This window comes from Trypanosoma brucei, chromosome 8, assembly GCF_000210295.1.
Source record: "Trypanosoma brucei gambiense DAL972 chromosome 8, complete sequence".
Classification (NCBI taxonomy): domain Eukaryota; phylum Euglenozoa; class Kinetoplastea; order Trypanosomatida; family Trypanosomatidae; genus Trypanosoma; species Trypanosoma brucei.
The window spans coordinates 1,011,115-1,036,719 of record NC_026741.1 but is presented as its reverse complement, the minus strand read 5'-3'; the positions used below and the strand labels follow the sequence as shown (position 1 = coordinate 1,036,719).

Sequence of the window (25,605 nt, the reverse complement as noted above, 5' to 3'; positions counted from 1 at the left end):
TGCCTCTGAAAAAGTTGTGATGGATGCAATCATCACCAATGAGCGAAGAATGTATGCAGAGGGGGAAAAAAAAATAAAAACTGAATTTCGTTCTTTTCTTTTTTGTTTTTATTCTTTTCATTTCCTCTTTCCATTCATATGTTTTGTTTATCATCCATTCTTTTTGTATTTATTCAATTTTAAAATATGTGCCTTTAGTGTATTGATGAAATGTGCGTGTGAGTTTCTCCTTATTCCGCTATTGCTTACGGGCTTTTGTATATATTTTGTTCCCCCTCACACACACACACACACACACACACACACACACACACACACACACACACACACACACACACACACGCACACACGCACACACACACACACACGCACACACGCACACACGCACGCACCGTTCCTGAAACCAGTTATATTTGGCTTAACGATTTATATATTACGTCATCTCCCGTACACCGCAGGAGATATAACAGGTGGGAAGGGGGGAAAAAAAACACAAACAAACAAACAAACAAACAAAAAGAAAGAAAGCTTTAAAAGAAGAAAGAATAAGATGATGATGACATGACTTCATTTTTGTTGTTTTTGTTTTTGTTTTTGTTTTTGTTGGTGGTGTTTTAGTTTATTTTTCCTTTTATTTTTATTTTTATTTTTGTTATGCTCTTAAGTCTTTAGTATCAAAAGCAGTGAGGCTTGCGGGCGAATGTATTCATGAAGAGCGAAATGACTGAAGCAATTGATTATATCTTGTAATAAATTTACCAACTCCTTGCTTACATCGTATAAGCTGCAGGGGATACGGTAATATTTTATTTAATATTTATATTTATTTGCATTTATTTATAATATGTGTGTAAATGTATGGGGTGGAGGTGGAGATGGAGGTGGAGGTGGACACGTCAGAACTTTTTCCTTTTCTTTTCTTTTCTTTTTTTTCTCTCTCTCTCTCTATCTTTTTGGTGTTTTTGTTTGATTGTGTGTATATGTTTTTGCTCCCTTCTTTTTTCTTTTTTTTTTTTCTTCCCCCTCTCTCCTCCCTCCCCCTCCCCTCTCCACCCTTCTGTTATGTTTAGTGTTTGGTTTTATATTAACAATAAATATTTACTACTCCCACTTCACATACAATATTAAATAATAATTATCCAATACCAATCATTTTCTTTTATACTAATATTTCTTTTTTTAAATCATCTCTCCCACATTTATATTTTTCGAAAAGGAAAGTGAAAAAATAAAAGAAAAACATAAATATATATATATATATTTATATTTATATAAGAAAGAAAAATTAAATAAGAAAAAGAAAAGGAAAAAAGAAAAAAGATTATATCTGTGAGCATGTCTTTGTTTTCTCTTTTGCTTGTCCTCATCTGCATTAGGGAAAGAAAAAGAGAAATAGAAGAGTAACGGGGCACAGATATCAACTTTAAATAAGGAAAAAGAAAAAAAGAAAGAAGGAAAGAAAGAAAGAAAGAAAAAAAAAGATGGAAATGGGCGGAAGGATATAAAATGAAAATAAATAAATAAATAGGGGATGTTTTGTGTGTGTGTGTGTGTTTTTTTTTTGGTTTTTTTTTTAAAGAAGAAAAGATTAAAGCACAATAGTAGAAATACTACCAAAAAAAAAGACGTTGGGTTTCTTATTTTTGTGTGTTTTGTGTTGTACCTTATTTCTAGAAACGGCACATGTGCATATATACATAAACATAAAAATATATATGTACACGTATGTATCATTATTATTATTGTTATTAAAATAACATTTATAATAATCGTTACGATTTGTTTGTTTGAATTGTTTATTACCCCCAACACGCCGTACATACGAATTTATTTATTTATTTGTTTTCACGTCGTTGCGCTCCACCTCATGTTATGAAGAGTAAAATTTATGTATTTATATGTTCAGTGTTTATAGAGATGTCAGCCCCTCAAATATCCTCTCTCAAAAAAGAAAAAAATAAATAAATATATATTATATATATTTATTTATATTTATATATTTGTATATTTATATGTTTTATGAATATGTGTTGTGAAATGAGAATAAGTGAAGTTATGTGAATTAGAACTCATGACAATGGGTATACAATTTATATGATCTTACCAAACAGAAAGGGCAAACATATGCATACACGCACTCAAAATGAAGTAAAAAAGTAAAATAACTTTTTCCCTCTTTTCAGCTCGCTCATTCATCTCTCTTGTTATTTATTTTTATTTAACACTTACGCTGAATGTGTGATTTATTCACCTCTTCTAATTCGTATGGGCTGAAAGCCCATTCAAAAGAGAAAATAAACAAAGGAAAGGAAAGAAAAGAGAAAAAAAAAGAAAACAAACACACACACACACACGTGTGACAATGGTAATTAACAGTAATAATAATAATAATCTAGCAGAGTTGTGTTTTTTTTTCTTCTTTAAAAAAAAAAAGAAATAAAGAAAAAACAAGAGGGGGTAAAGGAAACAAACAAAGAAAATAGTATGAATTCAACAAAAAAAAAAAGGAAAATTCGGGAAGGAAAAAAGAAAGCAGAAACCCTGAGAGGGTAATTAACGGAAGTAAATATGAAGAGGAAAAAAAAAAAAAAGAACACCATCATCAAATAAGTTCAAGTGACGCGCTACCGTTTTTTTTCCCCCCCCCTGTTTCCCAGCAGCAAGTGTTTCGTCGTTGGGCATACGTGATTAAGTAGTGAAAGTAAATATAACAAAAAGCAAAACAAAAAAAAACATCCACATATATTTGAAAGGATATTTGTATGCTTATATATATATATTCATATTTACGCGTATGCATACGTACATTTACATATTTATACATTTTACTTTACAATTAAATTTGCCGCACGTTACATATCTCTGCACGTATATTTATACATTTATGTACATTTATTCACGTATTGACTATTTGGTGGTGTGACTGTCTGACACTTTTCCCTTCTCTTTTTTTTCTTTTTCTTCTCTTCCTTTTTTGTTTTGTTTCGTTTTAATTTATTTTACCTGCGTATGCGTGTGTTTGTTCGTTTCGCTGTTTTTTTTTTGTTTCGTTTTTGTTTTTGTTCTCACTTTATATTTTTAGTTCCCTCGTTCCCTTCGTTTACCCTCTTCATTTATTTTTGCTCATTGGAGCTTTAACTCCGCTTCGTCATATGATGCTACATGCACTCACACGCTGTCAAGTTTCATCAAAAAGGAAAAAGAATAATAATAATAATATTATTATTATTATAACTAATAATATTTAATAATATCTAATCTTAACAACAACGTCATATTCGTTATTTTGTTGTTTTTTTAAAAAAAATTAGGCGCCGTTCCTTTTTTTTTTTCCTCCCTCCTTGTCTCCCTTTTCTTTTTCTTTTGTTTGTTTGATTCCCCCCTTCCCCCTTCTTCTCCTTCTCAATTTTTGTGTATGTTCAAAATTAATTAACGCTTCCTCTCTTTACTTGGCTTTGCTTTGATGTGTTGCTGTTTTGTTTTATTTTCTTTTTCTTCACGTGTATGTTCTTATTCTCATTCTTTTTTTTTTGTTGAGTTACGTTCAGAACAAAAAAAAACAGGAGAGAAGCAGTAACGATTACAATAACAACGGCAGAAAGAAACGAAGAAAAAGTTTGTTTTTAAAAAAAGGGAAAGGAAAGGAAACAGGAGAGGAAATAATAATAATTTTTTTTTTTTTTAGTATTATTAGCACAAGATTCACACAACAACAGACGACAACAGAAGCTCTTGCAACAGTAGACATATTCACCATCAAACCCGAGAAAAGAGTGAAAACTGCGCACATAAAATAAAATAAAAAAGGAAGCGTAGTGCAGCACAACATAACACTGAACTGAAAAATAATATATATATATATTAAGACAGTCAGCGAACGTACAGGTTAGAAATATTCCCAAACAAACACGCACACACACACACACACACACACACACACACGCACACCAAAAAAAAAAAAGTACTTTCACCACTAGATCACTTCAGTGTCATTTTTTTAAATATATATATATATATATATCATCACCGTCACCAAAGTAAAGATAGTTGAAGAAGAGTAAAAGTAAAAAAGTTAAGGAGGAGGAAAAAAAAAAAGGAAAAGAAGAAAAAGAAGGTGAAGAGGAACAAATGAGCGGCCATAGGCATTTGGGAGGTCCTTCACTCACTCAAAATCAGGGAAATGTACTCGGCGAGCGTCCGTGTGTCCGTCAGAGCCGACTTTACCGTGAACATAATGGTGGAAATACCATGAAGGAATTGATGGGACAGGGAGATCTTAAATGGGACACAACATGCGTACAAGGAGCCTACGCTGGAGGTAAAATATTCGACCACAGAAAAGGTGAGCAGGAAAATAATGAACCCATACGAGGGGTGTGTAATCAAAAACATCAACAGCAACAGCAACAGCAACAGTATTGCAACACGGAGGATGAAGACGGAGCTGAATTAGATGAAGAAGAGGCAGCAGATCATTCCTTCCAACATTATGGAGTTAATAATAACACCGCAGAACATCATCCCTCTCAAGATGTTGAAGCACAAGATGAATATTACGGCGTCGTAATTGAAATGGATGATGGTGTGGAACAGGGAGGTGGTGTCGATTACAGAGCAGAAGAAAAGGAGGAAGAAGCAGAAAAACAACCAACTGAACCGATAAAAAAACAAATTGCACCGGCTGGTGTTCGCCGCGGTGTGATGGAACCAAAAGCCGAAGCGCCCACGTGTCAGCCGGTGGCGTACCGCTCCTTTCGCCCGGGTGCAGGTCATGCAAACCGTCAAACATATAACATTTTTACTGGGGAGTAAATGTTATTATATCATAATTTCGTCGCTTGCGAAGCGGAGCTGAGGAGGTGGGAGAAATGAAAAGATGAGGGGATATTTTCAAAAAAAATAAAAATAAAAATAAAAAAATGATATTAAAAATTCAAAAAAAAAAGAACAAATAGACGAGGGAAATGCATGCATGCGTGTATGCACACAATATATATTTATATATTTATTTATATAAGTGCATTATATGAAGCGTGTGGAGTTGCAGATTTTTAAGCAACATAATGTCAAGAGCCATTTTCGGTCCTCACACCTTCGGTTGTTTTCTCCTCGCTTACCTTGCGTCAACATAATCAAATAATGTTTGTTTGTTTTGTTTATATTTACTTCCCTTTTCTTTATCCATTATTAGACGTCTGTTCTCCTCTTGCACAGTGGAATGCTGATGGATGGAGGAAGAAAATAAGTAAATAAATAAATAAATAAAAAACACAGGAAGGAGTGAAACTTTTTTGTTGGTGGAACGAGAAGATGAGAAATGCGGAGAAAATAACTCCGTCAAGACACAGTCGTACACGCTCCTGTGATGTATGATGATACGGGCATATGTGCATGTTTGTATTTGAAAGGTGTGGTGAAATAATGAAGAAGCGAGACGTTTAAAACAAAAAAAACAAAAAAATCACATAACTCTTTCTGAAACATGTTTCATTATTTATGATGCGTATAGTTGCTTTATACAGTTTTATTTCAGCGCCTCCACTACTGTGTTAATAACAATGCTTAGATAATGACTCCTTATCCTCCTTCCTTCCCTCATCATATATTGCGCTGTTCACTGTTACTGCTGTTATTATTGTGTTTATTGTACATTTTTTTTTTAAAAAAAAGAGAGACACTAACACGTTTCTTTTCCAGTTTGGGAAGCACTGAAAACGTGTTAGTGTCGAAGCACATAATGCAGATGATAACAATCTGTGAGCGACTGATCTGTTCTGTTTGTTTTTTTGTTTGTTTTTTTTTTTATTTATTTTGATTTATGTATGTGTCTAACATATATGTCCTTGCGTGTACAGATGTGAAGGGTAGGAAGTATCTAAAGAGAGAAAGATTTAGTATATCGTAATGCTTTTTCTTTTTTTTTTTTGTTTTCCTCCTTTCCCTTCCCCCCGACTCCTCCTTTCCTTATTTTTGTGTGTATTTATATTAATTTCACTCCATACTTTTACCCTCCTTTTTTTTTCCTTGTTTATGTTATGTAGGACACTTGGACGAAAGAATAAGAAAAAAGAAAAAGAAGCAGCAGCACCAGAAGTTTACGTACATTTATATATTAATATATATATATATATATTTATTTATTTATTTATATATATATATGTATGCACGGCGCTGCAACACTACTGTGTGTGGGAGCTGGATTAGGAGTGAAGGAGTTACAAAAGAGAGCAGCGTATAGTGAAATAAAGTGAAAACAAAAAAAAGAATGTAAAGTGTACGACGAGAACTATTAATAAATATATATATATATATATATATATTATGGTTTCCCCTCTTTTAGACACAAAACAGTTCGGTATATGGCGTTGTTTTCCTGTCTTTTTTTTTCTTTTCTTCTTAATTTTTCGATCGGTTATTTGTTTGTTGACTCTCCTTGTCATTTCCAGTCCTTTGAACCGAATATCCCTTTTGCAATCAGTCATGTCGATGCATTACATTTCGAATACGTTCATAGTTGTGTTGTCATTATTTCGTTTATGTGTTTGTGTTTGTGTTTGTGCATTTGTTTGACTTCTTTGATTATCCCTTCAAGTGTTGTGGTGGTTGAAAAGCAAGTGTGGCAGTAGCCATTCGTCCGTCATTCATTTGTTTGAGTGATTCATCCATCTTTTTTCTCACACCCGGTAAAACCCAAGGGAGAGCAGAGAAAAAAAAGAAAAGAAAAGAAAAGAAAAGAGAGACACTTTTGGAATCATGACGATGGAAAGAAGACTCTACAACAAACCTAACCTCGAGGATATTTGTATACTTCATCAAAGCATTAAACTCTTCCTTGTAGACTACTGTTTTTTTTTCTTTTTTTTTTCCCCCCCCCCGTTAACGTCCCCGCTACTCATAGATTACCTTCAATTTTTACTGTGGGTGATTCAACGGAGATGGCGGTGAAGCCTGCAGAGTACGTCTCCCGTAATTGTATTATTGGCGCTGCAGCAGAAACGAAGGAAAGTTAAAAAAAAGAAAAAAAGGAAAAGGAAAAAAAACTCGGGAAGGAAAAGGGAGGCAAGGAGCAACTGAAAGATGAAGCGCATGAAAAAAAAAAGGTGAAGAAAAAAAAAAAAGAAAACATTCGGAACGGAGGACAGAACATTTTTGCGTATGTTTATTTATATACTAAAAAAAATTAAATAATGAAAGAAGTGAACAGATGCATGGAAGGAGGAAGCAAAAAGGACAGCTTGGATGTGGAACAATGGTGCAGTTGATATTACTTGATGCGTTTGCTTTTTTACCTACCTTCGTAGCCTCCCTCTCGGAACAATTTTATAAATACAATAATTTATTTATTTATAAACTTCCTCCCTTCACACGTACTTTTACGCATCTACGATTCGCCCTCTTGTAACTCAACAAAGTTATATTCCCGTCAACCAACACGCTGTCAAACTTTGTTGGATCTTAGCAGGGATGGTTTATGCTCGGCATCTACACATCTTTCCTGGTTCAGACACACACACACCGGTTGTTATTGTGAGATGCCAATCTTCTTTCAACTCGCTCTACACTTTTTTTTTTTAATTTGGTTCCCACCTCTTTCTCTTTTATTGATTGTGTTGCTCAATTATTATTATTATTATTCACTTATTCTTTAGCACCAATGGTGCAAGATACAGGCAAAGACACAAATTTAAAAGGTACAGCGGAGGCGAATGAAAGTGTTGTGTATTGTGATGTCTTTATGCAGGCTGCTCTAAAGGAAGCAACATGTGCATTAGAAGAAGGTGAAGTACCGGTTGGATGTGTGTTGGTAAAAGCGGATTCCTCCACCGCTGCTCAGGCACAAGCAGGAGATGATTTGGCCTTACAAAAGTTAATTGTGGCACGAGGACGTAACGCTACCAACAGGAAGGGACATGCGTTGGCCCACGCAGAGTTTGTTGCAGTGGAGGAACTCCTGCGACAAGCGACAGCAGGGACGAGTGAAAATATAGGAGGAGGAGGCAACTGCGGAGCAGTTTCACAGGACCTTGCGGATTATGTTCTGTATGTAGTGGTAGAGCCCTGTATTATGTGTGCTGCAATGCTTTTATACAACCGTGTGCGGAAGGTCTACTTCGGTTGCACTAACCCCCGTTTTGGGGGGAATGGTACCGTCCTTTCCGTACACAACTCTTACAAGGGTTGTAGTGGTGAGGATGCTGCAATAGTTGGATATGAAAGCTGCGGTGGTTATAGGGCGGAGGAGGCGGTGGTACTGCTTCAGCAATTTTACCGTCGTGAGAATACAAACGCACCTCTGGGAAAGAGAAAACGGAAGGATCTGTCAGTTGTTTGAAATTAAGTCACGAGATACGCGAGTTACTTTGGCTGATGGGTCCGGTGGGAGGAGGGGGTGAGGCGCTGGCCATCGACTGTTATTTTTCTCCATATAAATCTGTGGAACATCAATATGATACGTGTTTCAGCCCCTTTTGTCGTCTTCTGCTTATCTTTGTTTGTTTCTTTTTTGTCACGTTCTGCTCTTTCCGGTGGTTGTTTACCTTTTGGTGATTTCTCTGCCGAGTCAGTAACCAGGTAGACTAGGAGGACATTAGGCGCAGTCAGGAAAATTGATCTACAACATCAGTCGTGACGACTAGCTCGCCTGGTACAAAATGGGTTTGGAGAATGTGCCTACGTTTATTGGCAAAATCATTTTGGTAATTTTATTGATGAGGTCGTTCTTCTACGTGGTTAGCTTCTCATGTTGCGCTGCCTTTCTTTTCACCTACCCCGACGTCGCGGGGTTGCAACCCTTCTCACCGGAGTATTGGTCGCGGGTGGATACGTGTAGGGTCCGCTATTAGTTCTCCTCCTTTCCTCTATTTTGCTTGAGGTGAGGAAGGTGGAAGCAAATGGCTGCAGGCAGTTATGTTTGGTGTGGCGAATGAATATTGACAAAAAAAAACAAAACGAGTCGTTGAGTTATGTTTCTGGCAACTCCGAGTTGAGTGACTGAGTTGCCCTAGTGGATCTTGGTTAAAGGCAGCACCGTATCTTGCCGCCCCGTATATGTGCCGGGACGGACCTTGCAGGGAGGGACTGGATTGTGAAGAGTGCAAACGCCTACTTAATTGGCGCTATGTTTCCCAACCTGCGCAGGAGGAATAGAAGGGATAAAAAGGAAGGAAAAAAGTGACATGATGCGATGTTCGCCCACATTTTGTGTACTTTCAGATCGGTATGCGTATGAGTGGGTACGCGAGGGAAATCATAAAATAGACGGCTTACAGCCAAATCACGTCGGTTGGGTTTCAAACGAGTCACACCGAGGTGAAGATTTTGAGAACTTAGTTTCAACATGGAAAAAAAAAATTACTCTTTCTCGCACGTGCCACCGCCAGTTCTTCCACTTGTTACAAAAAAAAAACATATGGACGTTTGATATCCCTTTGTTAATTTTTAGTAGTGTGTAGAAGTGGTTACCCCTTTCACTGGTGGAAGAGGGGAAAAGACGAGAAAATAATAGGGAATTTAGTAGGGCTGGTGTGATAGGAGCTGTACAAGCACATTGAGTACAAGGGAAAGGGTTTTGTCGCCCTCCTTGACCTTCTTTTCCCGCCTTTACTCCAGTGTACGGGTTGCTTTTGAGAACCATTCACGTCGGTCCGGCACCGCATGTCTCGCGTACGTATTTTGAACCTACCACGCAACTGTACGGAGGATCAGCTTCGAAGCCACCTGCTCAAGTCGCTTCCCCCCGACGGGCCTCATATCGAAATAACGGATTGTGTTATTCTCAAGCGTGCCCCACGACCGGGTGCACGGGGAAGGGGAACCCCGCGGAAATCACCTGCGCCAGATGCTTCAGAGAAGGGCGTCATCCGAATGGCCTTCATTGGATTTCGAAACGCTGCAAGCGGCCACTTCATCGTGCGGCACCTGGATGGAACGTACTTTGGTGAGGCCAAGTTGCAGGTGCATGTGGCGAAGGGCCTTGCTGATGTGGGTGTTACGACAAACATGCGGAAAAAGTTGGGAAAGGAAGAACAAGAGGAGAATAATCAAAGTTCAACAATAAAATATGAGGGCACAGGCGAGAAACGTGCAAGGGATGTGGAATTGGGAACAAAAGATGGAAAGGCTCCAAATGCGGATGGTGCTGGAGAGAGTGAGGAAGATGCCAAGAAGAGGAAGCGGCGAGAAGAGTTCGTTACTGAAAGGATACGAGCAACAACAGGGCCAACATGGGCCACTGAAGTACTAGTGCCGGAGCTTTCCGCAGACGCGGAAGCATCCCCAACCGGAGATTGCGACGGCGGGAATGGCGATGCCGAGCCACAGGGAAAGAAGGAACAGGAAGATCCCAACATTGAGTTGGAAAAAGCACTTGAACGACAGAAGAAACTTGGGGAAATAAGTGACATGGATTTCTTGTCTTCCTTAGCAAAGGAGTCGGCTAACCAAGCCTGCAGTAGCAATGACGCATCGGGGGGTGGCGGTAGTGACAAAAGAAAGGGAGAAGTGCTAGAGAAAGGTGACGAGAGTGAGGAGGATCAACTTTTATGTCCTGAGAACCCCTCTCCCAGAGACGACCAGGAGGAGGTTGTGCGGGAAAGTCGCCGCATCCGTTTAGGCAACATACCGTTTATTGCGACCGAAGAAGATGTGAAGCAGTTCGCCTCTTCCCACGTCGGACCTGTGGAGGCTGTTCATATACCACTCACTCGTGACACCAAACAGAGCAAGGGTGCTGCCTTCGTAAAGTTTGCCCGGGTGGAAGATGCGGTTAATGCCCTTTCCCGTTGCCAAGGGGCCATCTTTATGGGTCGCCTCTTGCGAGTTTCAGCCGCCACTGAGGATCCATACGCCAAGAGGAGCGAGGAGACCGCAGGAGGGTTGGCTGGGAATAGCGAATTCAAACGGCAGAAAGCGAAGGACAGGCGCAAAGAGGGAGAGGGGACATCCGGTGTTGCACCAGTGGCATGGAGCTCAACGTATATGAACAGTCACACGGCAGTGGAAACTGTGGCAAAACGACTTGGAGTAACCGCGGACGCTGTTGTTTCGGTTGACGCCCGTGGTGCGGCAGTGCGGGCGGCAATAGCTGAGGCGTATCTTACATCAGAGATAAAGGAAGTGCTGGGTGACGAGGGAATTGACTTTAGTCTGCTGGAAAGTGCACGCGAAAACCTTTTGAAAGCGCGTAGTAATACTACCATTTTAGTGAAGAATGTTACGTTGGGCGATCCGGCAGATGCGGCGCAGCTCAGTAAGATGTTCTTGAAATATGGGACGTTGGAAGCTACAGCATTTCCATCGGCAGGGGCCTTCGCACTGTTCCGCTACGTGCATCAACAGGATGCACGAGTTGCCCTCCAGCGCCTGTCGTATAAACTCTTCAAAAATGCACCGTTATTTTTAGAGTGGGCTCCTATCGGTTCTCTCTCTACCGCAGAAGACGGAGGTGATTGCAACGACCGGGTCCCTTCCCACAGCGGGAATGGCAGGGTCGATGACGTGGACGAGGATGGCAACCATGTTGGCGTGGCGGCGGGTACTCCACACTTTACGCTATTTATAACTAACATCCCTTTTAATTCCACGAAGGAAGACTTCAACACTTTCCTGTTGGACTCTTGCCCGCGATTGGCGAGGGCACATGATAAGTTTGTGGAGCGATTGGAATTGGAACAAGGAAAAGGACGGGCATTTCTTACCCTCTGCGATGCAAGCACTATGTCCTACGTCCAGCAGCGGCTGAACGGAAGAACTATGGCGGGAAGAACACTGGCTTGTGTTGTGAGCAAGCAAACAACCGCTGCGATTAACGGCGCTTCCCCAGCGTCACGCGCTACCGGTAATGGAGGCGGGGATGGGGAAGACGGTGTGGCGAAGGTTTTCAACGTCATTTCGAGAAGGGGCGCCGGTCAAAGCAACGGAAACATTAATAGTGATTCTAATGTGCCCCCGGGATGCGATGGTCTAAAACTCGTCGTAAAGAACGTTCCTTTTGAAGCTACTGAACGTGACATTCGCGACTTGTTCACCGCCATTAGTGAGGTACGTAGTGTACGGCTCCCCCGCAAAAGCCACCAGTTTTCCTCGCATCGTGAGAACAATCATCGTGGCTTTGCTTTTGTGGAATTTCTCACGGAGGAGGAGGCTCGCCGTGCAAAGCAAACACTCGGATCTACGCATTTGTATGGGAGACATCTTGTAATACAGTATGCCAAGCTGGACGAATCGTAAGGAAGTACGTCAAGGCGGAAGCAGCGGCGTCCGGGGTGGGATTTTGACGACGAAGAGGCGAATAAGTTTGTCGCGCTTCGGGGACTTAAGTGCCACCTATGCAAAAGCACGGTTTCGTCAATCACTGCTCAAACCTCGCCTTCTATCGCCCTATTTCTGTTATCACGGATCTTCATGCTCGATTAAACATAATTATTATCATAATGCAGAACCTGCACAACAACTCAGCCGAACAAAAAAAAAAGGAAGCATGGATTGCACTGCTAAATTCTAAAATGAGCACACACATGTGCAAGACGATATTTCTTTTTGCGTGTGTATGTCACATGTCTCTTTACTCTTTGCTCTCTGTCATTTTTTCTTTCTTTCACCTTCATGGCAGGCGTGGTTGCGGGAAGTTATCGTGTACAAGCCTTGTTGTACTCGCTTGTAAGGGTAGACACAGAAAGTTGGAGGTGGGGACGTTGGCAAAGCCAAAAGGCAAATTGATATATCGCGATTTCTTGCAACGCGTGGGTGCACAGAGAAAAACAACAGACATATTACCCTAGAGTATATATTTCTTTTTCATTTCTATATAGAAAAGGGAGAGGAGGACGGTTGGGTGTAGTGAAGTAAGCAGTGACGCTCATTCTTCTTATATATAATATCCATACTTATTCGCCATATTCCTGGGTGCGTCACACCTCTGAACGATGGAAAACAGCACAGTAGCTTTCTCAGTCATTCAAGACCTCATCCACTGGCCACTTCCACCCTCAGACCCCAGCGTCAACAACTTTGGAGAAACCCATGCCGGTAGCAGCGTAGGATCATTGGCGTTCTCGGACGATCAGTCGTTCAACGAACTCCCGCTTACGGCAGGGGCAACTGAGGAACTTGATGAAGAGCCACCAGAACGGCAGCAGGCGCGGTACGCTGCGGTGCGACGTCTAATGGCACTGTCGTTAGCTATGGGTGAAGAGTGGGCGAGGCAAGAGGTAGTACCATACCTGCTGCGTTGCTTGGAGGAGGAAGATGCAGAACTCAGCTTTTCAGTTGGTCTAACCGTCATGGACTTTGGCTCGTTGCGCACATCTTCCTCTTCGCCTCTAACAATAAGGGATCTGGTCCCCGTTGTTGCACGCATGGGCGAGTCAGCGGATAGTGGCGTGCGCCACTTCCTCGTTGAAGTAGTTATCCCAACGCTGTTCTTCGGCGTTTCGCTGGAATGTAGTGTTGACCTTCGCGAATGGAGGGCAAAGTATGTAAAAACTCCTCCTTGCAGCAATGACTTTAGCGAGGCGAGTGATGAGTTAGGGTTTGGCCGGACCTCAAAGCAGGGAGACTCCACTCGTTGTGGAGTGAACGGTCGCTTTGAGGGGTCACGTATAAATGACCGCAATGATATACACTGCGCTGCTGGTACGTCCAATGACGTGTGGGATCCGTTTCAGATAAACCTTCACGCAAGTAAACTGCGCGGGGCCATAACTGACTACCTCAACAACGTTTGCAAATATGCATCAGAGCGAGCTGAAGAGCCTGGTGTTACAGCAAGTTTGATAGCCCGTAGCTCCGCCCTCGACCCTTCTAATTACTCGGGAAACCGTGAGCGTTGTGATGCGTTTCATCACCGATGGACAATGTTTCTTGGACTTATGGAAACAATGCTGCGGTCGCGTTACGTTGCGGCTGTGGCCGCCGCAGTGCAGTGCGTAAGCAATGTGTTCGCGTCTATCACATGGGCAATGCGCGTAGACGAAAACAACAGAGGTGTTTCCACATCTACCCTGATGAATTCTGTAGAGGAGCTGGTGGAGTTTACCTTTGTCGCGACAAGGACGCATGTGGGGCGGTCTATTCTCAGTTGCACACAGGAACCCTGCAAAGAGCTAATGCAACTTTTGGTTGAAGCGCAAGTTTTTGTGTCGGGGGGTGGTGGTTCGCCAATAGCGAAAGTGGAGAGTGCGAAGAATGTTAGCGACTCCGGAGATACAAAGTCTGGCAAGGCAGCAAATGCCGTGGTGGACGATGGCAGTGGGCGCCACACCATCCAACTCGGTCTTGCGGGATGCACCGCCTCTCAGCGAGACGTTTGGGATGCGTGTTTGACTGCCGCGGACGCTAAGAGAATGCCGAACGTGCTGTTTGTGAGTATCCTTCGCTCTCTTCCCCTGCTTCTTGACTGGTCCAACGCATCGAATCCCAAAATGGCAACTGCATATGAAGCTGGTTTATGCTTCCTTACCGTGTGTAATATCTTTAGACATGCGATCACTCCCCTCGTTCCGCACCAGGATGGAGGTAATTATGACGGCGTCTCCCCAGAAGGTGGAATCCGTGGTGGCAACAAGAGTAGGGGGAATTTTAGCAGATCGGTAAAGAAGGAGGTCAGTGCGCCCCAACCATTCATTGGCAATGCGGCGCTGATGCTTGAGAGTGCCGCTTGCCGCGACTTCACTGTTTCTGAGGCGGTCCTTGATGGCTTGCAACAACTGCTGGATGAGCTGCAACGACCGCACGCTATAGAAGACTTCTTGCGTGACGGGACATCTAGCGCACGACTCACGCTGAGGGAAAAGATATCGCTATTGCGGCAGCTCTGCTCCCTCTACCGTGACTGCGTCGTGCACTTGGCCTCAGCGCCTTCCTGGAAAACACGTTGGCTGGTAACGCAGCGACTTCCTGAGTTGACGGGCTCCATCATCATGTTGCTTTGTCGCATTGGCTGTCACCATCCTATTGATGGCCCCTCACTGGTGGAGGAATGCGTGGTGTATCTCTGCCGTTTGCACACGGAGCTGTGGGCAGGCCCGAAGGAGGGAGACGGTGAACTGCAAGAAATGGCTCAGGATGAGGAAGAGGAAGTACGTTGTGTCATTGGCGTATGCGCGGCACGTGTTTTCACGGCAATTGGACAAGGTATGGTCCGGCTTACGTTCCCCGGTGGTTTGGTGAAGGATCTACGTGTGAAAAATGCGGATAAAAACCGTCCTGATATGGGGACAGCGGCAGGTAATTATTACAACGATCCCATCCGCCCTGGAGTTCACTACAAAAGCAGCAGCGCCAAAGAAAGTATTTCGAGTTGTAACACTGGCCCAAACGAAGTACTACTTGCTACAAGTACGGTAACAAAGAATCTCCCGCAACTGTTTGACGTGGTGTTTGCGTGTTGTGCTGGCCTTTTGCAGGACAAGGAGGAACGTGTGCGGTCAGGGGCCGCTGCTGCTTTATCTGTTCTGTCGCGGACGCTCAGCACCATGGTGACCGTTTGTGAGTTTAATCCACGTGGTGTTCCCAAAGCCGATTGGTTAGACTGCCTTAATAGGACCACTAGCCTACTCATGGAGTTGCTTGGGGACTGTAGTCCAATAGTGCAGTTGTCACTTGTATCGGAGCTGGTAGCACTGCTCTCCACGAGGACCGCTGGTGCTGGGAAACTGGCGGCCATTATGGGCAGTTATGGAAATGGCAAGGCACTGGAACTCCGCGAGGGTGCACTGACTGCCTGCTTAAACAGACTTTCTAAGCACGAAATATGGCGGTATCGAGCAGAGTATGCAACACTTTTGGCAGAGATGTGCTTAAGGTTCCTTGCACCCAACTCACTAGCAGCTGCTGAACTTGATGTCAGTCGCACGCCACGGAGCGTACACCTGCTAGAGATTGGTTTGCGCGAAAGTCGCAACGTCGAAAGTGCAAGAAAGCCCTGTGGAGCAGTTTTCGCCGAGGATGGGGTAGACCCTTTACACTGTTTTGCGAAAGAGGAGTTGCTTCCGCTGCTTGTTGATGTACTCTTTGACAAGGTGAAGGCTGTACGGGACAGTGCTCTGGAATCGTTGGTTCATATGTGTGAACGACTATCAGCTGCGCGCCGCCTACTAAAACAAGAACTGTCTCCATCAAGTGATGAGTTAAGGTGTAGCAGGGGCAGAGATATTCTGACAGGTGCGATGCGGGAAGTGGGAAGAGGTGGTCCGCTCCACGGCAGCGGCACCGGAGGTCTATTGCGGAAGAAGCAGTCACTTTGCAGTCGCTTTTGTTACGACAACGAAGATGATGTTTTTATCAGCGACACCTTGTGGCCCCTTATTGTGAACTCTCCGAAAGCTATGGCCACGTACCTCAGCAGGAGCTCCCTCCTGCGCATTGCTGTACGCATTGGAGTCGATAAGAGATCCATTCTGCTTCCGCTGTTTGATCAACTTGGTCACGACCCTGTGCTAAATGTGCGGTTGGTCGTGGCGAAGGAGTTGTACGGTATACTCGAAATTTCTCCTGGCGTCGCCGCGAGTGGTGGAAGCACTGGGTCTAATGCATTGCCAAAGACTTTCTTCACTGAAAAAGAAAAGAATGGCGTTGTGTTGGATTTATTGAGATTGTTGGTGGAAGACAAATCAGCAGATGTACGAGACGAAGCGGCGAAAGCACTGAAGCTTTGTTTTTAAATATCAAAATAATTATTGACACTCCTATGCGAAATAGTGTTCCTGGGGAACCAAAGGGTCCGCGCTGATTTTATTAAACACTTTGTGCTTCCATGTTTCCAATCTAATCATGTATCTTTACAAGATTTGCACTCATCTTTTTGCCGGTGGCAGTATTTCTTCCTTTTTTTTGGGGGGGCGGTCTCTTTCCTTCAGGAGCGGTGAAACGTTTCCCGTGTTTATTCCTTTAAGTCCATTACTGTTGATAAGTACCTGTGAACACACGTTAAACGGCTAAGGGCGCCGCACAAAAAGAAAAAAGAAAGCTGGTGTGAGGAAGGCAAGAAAGTTTCTCCTTTCACACAACGAAGAATCTACAACATTTTTCCCCCTCTGCACCGTTAGGCATACGGATACTCAGTGAAAAGGCTCTCGCGGTGGAACACAAAGAGGGGAAAAGGTAACGCAATCGAACCCTCTCAGTCAGCTAATTTGCGGTTCTTCCTGTGTACACGAACTGTAAAGCAATGCTGCGGTTGCGGTGTCTCTTGTGCGTTCCGGCAGTTGCGGGCCAACGAAGTGTTATCATGAGATCACAAAGTTGGGTGTCGGTGCGATACGTCGGTTCTTCATCACGTGTTCACGCGCGTTTTCTTGGCCGCGGTTGTTCTTTTGGCGCTGCGCTCAGTGAACAGCATCGATGGATGCGCGTTGGGGCCCACAAAAGGGCAGCGGGGTCTGCTGACGAGACGTCACAGGGAGGAGCAGAAGGAGAGGACGGAGCCCCTCGGGGGGATCGGGCCAATACGACTAGCGGCATACACTCTCATATACAGGGTTTGAAGGAAGACATCAGGAAATTCCCGGATATTTACAATAGTGCCAACGCATTTAACTTCATTCTCTTCACAGCTTTCTGCCTATGCAGCACAGGAAGTAATGTGGAAGAGAAGTGGTGGATGGATAACTGGGGTATCGATGCCACGTTCGCACCTTGGGCGTGGTTACTGCACTCGTTTATGATGAACAATTTTCTCTCTGCGGCATTTTCGATGCTCCTCCTTCATACAATGTGCCATAGTGTGCTCCCCACAATTGGTTCCCGCGGCCTCGTAATTTATTGTGTGATTACCGCTGTTACCTCTGGATTTATTATGTGGGTGGGAAACAAGTTGGCGAACAACACGTCGGAGAAGCAGTTTGGGCCATGGGATATTGTTGCTGCCCTGTTTGTGATGCAGTACCTTCACCAAGGATTTACACCTGTTCAAATACTGAACAGTTTCACCGGTTGGTTGCGCTACGCATGTTGGGTAGGTGCGGTATGTATTGCCTATTATGACTGGCAACCAACAGCAGTTGGGACATTGATGGGGTTGGCTTTGTGTAAGGGTCACCCGCGGTTCCGGGTGACCACAGGTGCCGTGTAGCGGAGTGCAAAAAACAACAACAACAAACAAATGATGCGATTGTTTCGTTTCCCTCCCTCACCGTCTCTTATTTTGAAGATTTTGTCTCATTTTATCATTTCACTCAAAAAAAAAACTTCACACCGAATTTGTTTGTGCAGTTTGCGGTGAGGAAAAGTCCTTTGTGATTGCGTGGAAATGTGGATGACTCATGTTGGTGCACTCCTGTGGACCGTAGGAGAGGGTTGTTAGAGAAAACGTACTAATATAATAAGTTGAATAACCCAAAAGTAATGAAGGTGTGGTATACAAGGAGGTTGACTGGCGAGAGGAAGTAACGGTGTTCGTGCCGAGGGGGGATTGCTACCGAAACACCCAGTCACTTTAAATAGTTCTACGTTAGTTGAGTTGGTGCTTACCATCCCACCTCACTGGAAGGGTAGATGGATAGGGGTTTGCTCGGTGCTAGTATCCTCTTAATTTTGCGCTTCACTTCCTTTATCTTCAAATGCGTTGAAAAACAAAAAAACAATAATGAAATATGAATGTGCCCCGTGCGTATGGTACCAAATGTAGTAATGATTACAGAAGAACTCTTTCGATCCTTCGTAGAGCAGGCATGGGGTGGGGCGACAGGTGTCCGCACTGAAAACAACGAAGCGGGGCCACAACATACCCAACAGCAACATCCAAGCCACGGTTCTGTCCCCACTTCCGCAGTTTCTCACCTCATCACCACTCCCTTCACAGCACGCGCCTGCTCACCGCTGGATTACCCGAATTTACTTATGGCGTACCACAGGGCTAGCAAAAACGCCCTACTGCGTTACCATTATGATGCTCCCATATTGCAACCACGCATGATATACTCGCATCCGAAGAGACCAACACCCGCCTCACTGGAGCATGCACACAGTAGCCGTCCCACACAATCACAACATCAGCACTCACAATATTATCACCCGAGGCATGCGCAGCGCCAGCACCGAGCAATACCAAGACATCCACATGAGGCAACGAGTGCCCGCCCCCGCCCATCACCGCACACTCACGCACACCGTGACGCTGAAGCCTCTCTTTCTTCTGCCTCAATGCTGCTCCCAGCAACGGCGTCCGACACACTACCCCGTACAAGTGGATACACGGACTTGCGTATCACGCCTGTTATGCTGAGTAGAGCAAGCACTAGCTGGCCACACGAGGGAGTGGAGGATTACATGCTCGAGAAGCCCACAGTTGTCGCGGAAGAGGGAATACGGCCATCTTGGTCGCCTCAGCAAGTGAGGTACAGACCACCAACCTCAAGCACAAGCAGTAACAACGCCCACCAACGAATAAGCTCAGGCATGTCAATGGAAGTATTGAACTATGGTGGTTTTGCAGACGAACATGATGAGGAATATGATAACAGCAACAACGAGGGCCAATTCAATCCCTTAGATTACGGTCAGAAAGATGTCGAGGAGCCAGAGGGAAGAAGTACAGTGTGGCTAGACGCGAGGGACGCAACAGATGGGTTCCGTTCCTCGCAGAGATATCGGCATTCAACAAACGCGCGCAATTCACACCACCCGCACAGGACAGAGACGGAGGACTTTTCGAGGACAAGCGGAGCACTTGAACAGTCAGCACATTGGCATGTACATAGCCACCGGCAAACTGTGGAACTAGACAGCAATTACGAAGAGGCATCACGCCGAACTTACGCTTGGAGGGCATCCGACGGTGGAGAAATATTTTTGGCAACACATTCAACACGACGGTCGACGCTTTTAGACGACCGGCACGTTTAGCGCAGTAGCTTAAATGCAAAAGGGAAGACTCACATTCTGTGCCTGCTAGCAGGCCAATCTACAGCATGTTAGCGTAAGATACTAGCAAACAAAGCAAATCACCCGCATCGAGTCTTGTCAACCCAATAAAGATGGGAAAGTGTATCCCTATCAATGGCTTAGCTCTTGCTGCACCGTCTCCGCGCCATCCATATGTGCTTATCTAAGATTTTCTCCCCCGTTGATCAATCACTAAAGGTATTGGTAGAGGTCATGACACGATTGGCGGGTCAAGAAGTGGTTAAGGGAACTCGCAAGCGCGGCCGATCTAAGGAGTGTGGAACCGATGAGGAGGCGCACTTTGTTATCCGCATTAATGGGAGGGTAACTCAGGTGTCCTCTGCCGCACCGTCCCTGAACCTTCGGCAACTACTTGGACAAGCGGGTGTGTTGCTGCAGGACATAACGGATGAGGAGACCCCTATCCTATTGCTACCATGTCCCAACACTGGAAACGTTACGGTGCATCCCAATCATAACTATAGGCTAGTGAAGTTCGTTGGTGAACACCTGTGCCCTGCCGGAGATTTTTTCCCTGCTAACGACCATGAGATAGACGCCATAACATTTGCTGCTGAGGGTAACAAACTGCACAAGAAACGTGTCTTTCAAAGCAAAAAACTAGCCGAGAGTACTTTAGGTTCCTTAATGGTATTCCTACAAAGCAACAAAATATCGTATGCTCGAGATTTCCTTATGCTAAAACCAGAGGAAGTCGAAATTTACAAAGGAAAAGCAACTGCAGCAATGATGAGGCACTGCATAAAGGGTGTTGAATTGGAAAGTAGCGATGAGGAAGTGGAGGAAAGTGAGGTATGTTACGAAGGGAAAGAGGATGAGGAAGACTAAAAGGAGAATCTATGTAAGTGAAATGGTGTGATTGTATACTTGTTGTACATTGTTGCTGTGCTGCTACTGATTGTTGGTTTGTTCAGATGCATGTGAAGAACCACACCGAAGCAGGTAGGATCGTTGATAATTTCCGTTTGTGTGGGTGAATATCCCAAGGTAAGGTAGCCTCATTTCTTCTCCCGGAAACATTGTAAAACCGCACGGGTGGGGGGTATATACGCGTGTAGTTGAATGGCTATCTCGTCTGCGGAAGCAACGTCAACTACCCAGCAACTCACAACTAGAGCGATGGTGAACTACATTGTGGAGCATGCAGCTCCATCGGCAGTGTGCCTCGTGCGCAAAATTCAGAACTCGCCGTACCAACCGCTATCATCGGAGAAAGTGTTGTCCGTTGCTACACCTAACGTCCTCTCGCTGCGGCCACCGACACACGTAGCGCATCAGGCACTTATGGAATTCTATTCAGCCATAAACGGACACTGTGGCGTTAACTGCCCCGACCCCTTCTCTATAGAACTCCAAGTAGCCTCAGGTCGTCCGCGGGACGCTAATGCCGAAGGACGTATGAGGGAGTGCCCCCTACCACACAACAGCGCTACTGGCACCACACCGCCTTACGGATGTGCGGGGGGTACCGCATCCTCATCACTACCACATGCCCCTCCGTCACAGGGAATAGGGGTTGTGGCGGGTGGTCGAAACTCTGCTCATCAACAGAACATGGCTACACCACTGCCATCCCCTGCAGGTTCCCCACTGCTCCCAACCAGTGCAGCATCCTCTTCTGAGGATTACCGCCTCTCACAGATCCGTCGAAATGAGCGCCACGTGGGAAATGCAACATATGGCAGGGTATGTACTTTCTTCCTCACTCGGGAGGGCTGCAGGCGTGGGAAGTACTGCAATTTCCTCCACATTGGTAAGGGACCGGCGGGTGGCGGGTCTGCGTTGCCTTAGTCAAAATACGAAGGAGTGAAGCGTGGCTTTCAAACTCTGAATATGTTTCCCCAACCCTATATGCGTGGCTTCAATGCATTTGTGTTTTTCTTTCGTCTGTCTGCATCCACTGTTGTTCTCTCTCACGTGTCGGATTCCTTTCTCCTCTTTTGGCTTCCTTTGTATTCTTTGTTCTGATGTGTGAATAATAATATCATCACAAGACAACTAAAGGGAGTTGTGAGCTCACTGAGCAGAGCTAATAGGTCGCTTTTGTGGTTGAGGTTTGTTTCCCAACGGTCGATCCGTAGGGTATATACATATAGCGACTGACTGATAGAATCACAGTGTGGAGCAACAGGAATGGGTGGCAGGACTGAATCACGGGAAGCATTGGCCGCACTCGTGGCAGCGTTGTTGCTGCTGCTGGGTTTTGTGAGCCCCGTTATAGGAGACCAAACCGTGGGCACCAAGGTGATTGTGAACCTCTTCAACAGTTGTATCAACTGTAGTAGTGGGCAGGCGGATGGCATAAACGGTACTGGTCGCTTATTCAAGGCGATGGGTGGGTTCTTTAAGGACAAAAGCTTTCCTTTACTTTTATGTGATGTTGGAGGTGGTGGGTCCACCGTGCGACTCGTAAACAAAACTGGCATATACACCGTTGCGGGAAATCTTGCAAAGCGTGGTGACGAAGTTGGTTCTTTAGAGGTTGCTCGTTTTAATCATCCCACCTCTGTTGTTGGTGTAAACAATGATATATACGTTGCGGACAGGGATAATGACTGCATGAAACGGATAGATGCTGATGGAATGGTGACGAAGTTTGCGGCCAATGAAGTTGATAAACCGAGTAGTATTATTTATCATGAACAAGACGGGGCACCGGTTTTATTTATTTCGGATACTGGAAATTCAAGGATTATGTACTCGCAGATAAGTGTGTCCAACAATGTAACGGCGAAGCTTGTTGGAGGTTTTCAACCTGGTGTGATGCAAATAAGCAAGAAGCGGAATTTCATGTATGTCGTGAAGGAGACCTCGTGGATTGCAGCGGTGGACCTGAATAGCCTCAGCGATTCGGATGGTAACAAGAAGAGCTGGGACATCGCCAATATGAGTTGTCTCGATTATGTCGATGCCTTGATGTTAACTGAGGACGAAAATGAGCTCTATTATTACGGTGAACCTAACGGCGAGAGCCATATCATGTCCCTTGAATTGAATTCCTCTGAAACCGGTCTGTTGTGCCCTAAGAAGGTGATGGAGTGGATGCATGGGCCGATTGTCTCACTGGTTAAGGTGAATGGATGTGAATATTATGCCATAACCGAAACAGCTGTGTACGCCGTCCGTGAGAAATGCTATTCACCAACACCACTACCGCCGGTGACTCCCACGCCAACGCCCGGGTCACCTCCGAGATCCACAGCTGTTGCCGCCTTTCGCGCTTCCTCGTTCCCAATGGGAAATGATCGGCTCATGCACGCCCTGTATTCATGGATTATGAAAGATGTGGAGGTAGCCTTTCGTACAGAGGACTTCTATGCTGTGTTCCTTCCACCCGGTGAGATTAACGTGCCTGGTGGTACAAATGTTTCGACGTGGACAAACCTTACTGCAATGATGAACCTTGAGAATACCATCCTTATTACCAACTACAGGGGCCCCCCCGGGATGAGCAAGGGACGTGCGCAGAAGCGGTTGTTCTCGTCTCCATGGACGTGGACCCGGATGTTCCTTGAAGAACTGTCGCAGCAAGAGCAGTGGAGTCACCTGTTGCCGCTCTGCATGGTGAAGTGTGTGGATGATTGCCAGCACATTACCTTAGCTGAGTCCGTATGCGGAGATGACGCACGTCTATCTAGATGCGACGGGGTGTGTCTCGGTGGTATCGTTTCCTCCGCACTTCTTGGTGCGGTAGCTATCGTACTTCTTTTCCTGATGGTGGTAAGCCCGTACAACGTAAAGTTCGCCTTTGTACGGTTGCCGGCGTTCGAGTGACTACCGCTGCGAGTGGCATTGATGTCACACCAGAATACGTGATGGCGCTCACCATCTACGTGGAGAAACAGAAAGACATCATCACAGGACTTCTGTGTGGGGGTTTAGCATTGTATTTCGTTTGCACTATACCACACATGTTGAAAGAACGCTGTTGTTGTATGTAACACGCATGTATAGCAATTAAGGGCATTACATCATTAATTTGGCAGACGGTCCGTTTTCCCATGTTTTTGAATAATTAAGATTGGCCACGCATACAAATGGTTGTATATTGTTTGAATCGAACGGCTAGCGAGAAAACCTAAGAAACAATACGCTAACAACCAGATTGTTAAATGACCGAAATTATTTAAACACGGTAACAACACTAGACCATTTTCCTCCGTAATGCTGAGGTACGTGTTCGCATGACACTGAGCAGCTCGACATTATTTATAAACCGCCTTATCTGGCGCATTACTCCAATGGTAACTACAATTTACAAATAACCTGAGAAAAAAAGAAACAATCGCTATGGCAGGCTGTGATGTGAACGGTGCAATGCTGCACCCGCTCGTCCGAAATTCGTGAGTACACTGGATGAGGATGAGCAAGATTACGCATCTGCCTACGGCAACAAAGAAAGGGTCGAGCAGTGAATTTCCTAGACTATCACACAAACATGCGCAATGTCTTACTGTCCTTCCACTCCCATGCAACACGTGCTTGCAGTAACTGAGTGAGAGCAGGGTGGAAAGGTCTCAGTAACTCAACTGATCGCTATTTTCGCTATTCACTAGTTATTCATGTGCTCCCGTACATGTACATGTATTTCCACCATTATCATTCTTATCGTTATTGATCGGTCGTTATTTCTTTTTCTTGTTGTTGTTGGCATCGGCTCTGGGGTTACCCAACGCCGGCCTCAGTGCAGCCGGCATGTTTATACATAGACGCCGGCTCTATCTAGAGATCTCTCCATCAAAATTATATTTTCACCTGCTGGAGGTTTCTGGGTTGCCGCCTCCTACCACCACGGTTCCGCATGCCACTGATGCGGTGTCATCTGAGTGTGTAGGGGACAAGGTTGTAGGCAACATATATTGGGGTACGAACTATCATGTTACAGTGAAGCAGTGCACAATACAAGACTGCGCGGTCGCTACAGCGAGCACGCCTGTACAGCTTCAGGTACCCCGACGTTTGCCGTCGTTGTGCCACAGGGGAACGTAATTTTATTTTTTCTATTCTTTTCCCTTATTTGTCTTCCTTTGAGGTGAGTCCATGCTGACTCCAACTGTGAAACCCTCCGAAGGTCCCCTATCTTGTTGGTGATCCATCCGCTTGTCCGAGCACATCTTCTTGTGGCGTGCTCCTATACTGCTATAGTGCCCTTTGTGTTCCTTCACCGTATTTTCCCATCTTCATTCATTTTCATTCTCCCTTATTATCTTCTATTTAATTATGCAACTGCATGGGCGGCAGGGATTAGATAAGTCTAGGGTTAAAAAACAGAAGCAAAGTGTGCTGAAGCTGATGTAACCTTATCGTTAATACCGCCCGCTGTAGTGCAAGATCATTTGTAACTGTATTCGTCATGTGGACGGAAGGACCTCATAGCGATACGTAAAATGCATCGCATCACCGTACGGCTCATGCCCACTGATACGTGCACTGTCATCCCACTTACTCCTTCTATTACACTTTGTGGCATCAACTGCAGGAAGAAGCATACGATGGCGGTTTCTGCTTCCTCCGTGGGACGTGCCTTTGCCTTCCTTGGTACGGCGTTGGCGGGAGGCGCGATAGGAATGGTTGTGGAGCGTGGTGGTTGGTTTGGTGTGGACAAATGCCATCCATCGCCTGTTCCGTATCAACAGATGACTGAGCGCACAAGTCCAGAGGTGTTACACGTGCAATGCCCACAGCCCGCATACCCCAAGGAGA

The 25,605-nt window shown here is 44.8% G+C and overlaps 13 protein-coding genes across 13 annotated transcripts; 12 read left to right on the top strand and 1 right to left on the bottom strand.

Annotated features, from left to right (window-relative positions):
• Positions 1 to 19: 19 nt before the first annotated feature.
• TbgDal_VIII3910 (hypothetical protein, unlikely) lies at positions 20 to 565 on the top strand (the record flags this gene model as incomplete). Its single annotated transcript, XM_011777424.1, has 1 exon — positions 20 to 565. One exon carries the CDS (start codon positions 20 to 22, stop codon positions 563 to 565), a length of 546 nt encoding a protein of 181 aa, XP_011775726.1.
• Positions 566 to 4,128: 3,563 nt separating this feature from the next.
• TbgDal_VIII3900 (hypothetical protein, conserved) lies at positions 4,129 to 4,812 on the top strand (the record flags this gene model as incomplete). The annotated part of the gene is made up of 1 exon (XM_011777423.1): positions 4,129 to 4,812. One exon carries the CDS (start codon positions 4,129 to 4,131, stop codon positions 4,810 to 4,812), a length of 684 nt encoding a protein of 227 aa, XP_011775725.1.
• Positions 4,813 to 7,654: 2,842 nt separating this feature from the next.
• TbgDal_VIII3890 (deaminase, putative) lies at positions 7,655 to 8,332 on the top strand (the record flags this gene model as incomplete). Its single annotated transcript, XM_011777422.1, has 1 exon — positions 7,655 to 8,332. One exon carries the CDS (start codon positions 7,655 to 7,657, stop codon positions 8,330 to 8,332), a length of 678 nt encoding a protein of 225 aa, XP_011775724.1.
• A 942-nt stretch (positions 8,333 to 9,274) lies between these two features.
• TbgDal_VIII3880 (hypothetical protein, unlikely) lies at positions 9,275 to 9,634 on the bottom strand (the record flags this gene model as incomplete). The annotated part of the gene is made up of 1 exon (XM_011777421.1): positions 9,275 to 9,634. The coding sequence occupies one exon, from the start codon at positions 9,632 to 9,634 to the stop codon at positions 9,275 to 9,277; it is 360 nt and encodes a 119-aa protein (XP_011775723.1).
• Positions 9,635 to 9,654: 20 nt separating this feature from the next.
• TbgDal_VIII3870 (RNA-binding protein, putative) lies at positions 9,655 to 12,228 on the top strand (the record flags this gene model as incomplete). The annotated part of the gene is made up of 1 exon (XM_011777420.1): positions 9,655 to 12,228. One exon carries the CDS (start codon positions 9,655 to 9,657, stop codon positions 12,226 to 12,228), a length of 2,574 nt encoding a protein of 857 aa, XP_011775722.1.
• A 98-nt stretch (positions 12,229 to 12,326) lies between these two features.
• Positions 12,327 to 12,779, top strand: TbgDal_VIII3860 (T. brucei spp.-specific protein; the record flags this gene model as incomplete). Its single annotated transcript, XM_011777419.1, has 1 exon — positions 12,327 to 12,779. The coding sequence occupies one exon, from the start codon at positions 12,327 to 12,329 to the stop codon at positions 12,777 to 12,779; it is 453 nt and encodes a 150-aa protein (XP_011775721.1).
• Positions 12,780 to 12,923: 144 nt separating this feature from the next.
• TbgDal_VIII3850 (hypothetical protein, conserved) lies at positions 12,924 to 16,661 on the top strand (the record flags this gene model as incomplete). The annotated part of the gene is made up of 1 exon (XM_011777418.1): positions 12,924 to 16,661. One exon carries the CDS (start codon positions 12,924 to 12,926, stop codon positions 16,659 to 16,661), a length of 3,738 nt encoding a protein of 1,245 aa, XP_011775720.1.
• Positions 16,662 to 17,167: 506 nt separating this feature from the next.
• Positions 17,168 to 18,070, top strand: TbgDal_VIII3840 (hypothetical protein, conserved; the record flags this gene model as incomplete). Its single annotated transcript, XM_011777417.1, has 1 exon — positions 17,168 to 18,070. One exon carries the CDS (start codon positions 17,168 to 17,170, stop codon positions 18,068 to 18,070), a length of 903 nt encoding a protein of 300 aa, XP_011775719.1.
• Positions 18,071 to 18,594: 524 nt separating this feature from the next.
• On the top strand, positions 18,595 to 19,842 carry TbgDal_VIII3830 (hypothetical protein, conserved; the record flags this gene model as incomplete). Its single annotated transcript, XM_011777416.1, has 1 exon — positions 18,595 to 19,842. One exon carries the CDS (start codon positions 18,595 to 18,597, stop codon positions 19,840 to 19,842), a length of 1,248 nt encoding a protein of 415 aa, XP_011775718.1.
• A 192-nt stretch (positions 19,843 to 20,034) lies between these two features.
• Positions 20,035 to 20,730, top strand: TbgDal_VIII3820 (hypothetical protein, conserved; the record flags this gene model as incomplete). The annotated part of the gene is made up of 1 exon (XM_011777415.1): positions 20,035 to 20,730. The coding sequence occupies one exon, from the start codon at positions 20,035 to 20,037 to the stop codon at positions 20,728 to 20,730; it is 696 nt and encodes a 231-aa protein (XP_011775717.1).
• Positions 20,731 to 20,964: 234 nt separating this feature from the next.
• Positions 20,965 to 21,693, top strand: TbgDal_VIII3815 (hypothetical protein, conserved; the record flags this gene model as incomplete). Its single annotated transcript, XM_011777414.1, has 1 exon — positions 20,965 to 21,693. The coding sequence occupies one exon, from the start codon at positions 20,965 to 20,967 to the stop codon at positions 21,691 to 21,693; it is 729 nt and encodes a 242-aa protein (XP_011775716.1).
• Positions 21,694 to 22,035: 342 nt separating this feature from the next.
• On the top strand, positions 22,036 to 23,676 carry TbgDal_VIII3810 (flagellum-adhesion glycoprotein, putative; the record flags this gene model as incomplete). Its single annotated transcript, XM_011777413.1, has 1 exon — positions 22,036 to 23,676. One exon carries the CDS (start codon positions 22,036 to 22,038, stop codon positions 23,674 to 23,676), a length of 1,641 nt encoding a protein of 546 aa, XP_011775715.1.
• A 1,613-nt stretch (positions 23,677 to 25,289) lies between these two features.
• Positions 25,290 to 25,605, top strand: TbgDal_VIII3805 (endonuclease G, putative, putative, (fragment); the record flags this gene model as incomplete). Its single annotated transcript, XM_011777412.1, has 1 exon — positions 25,290 to 25,605. A coding segment is annotated over one exon (316 nt), but the record flags the coding sequence as incomplete, so codon positions are not given.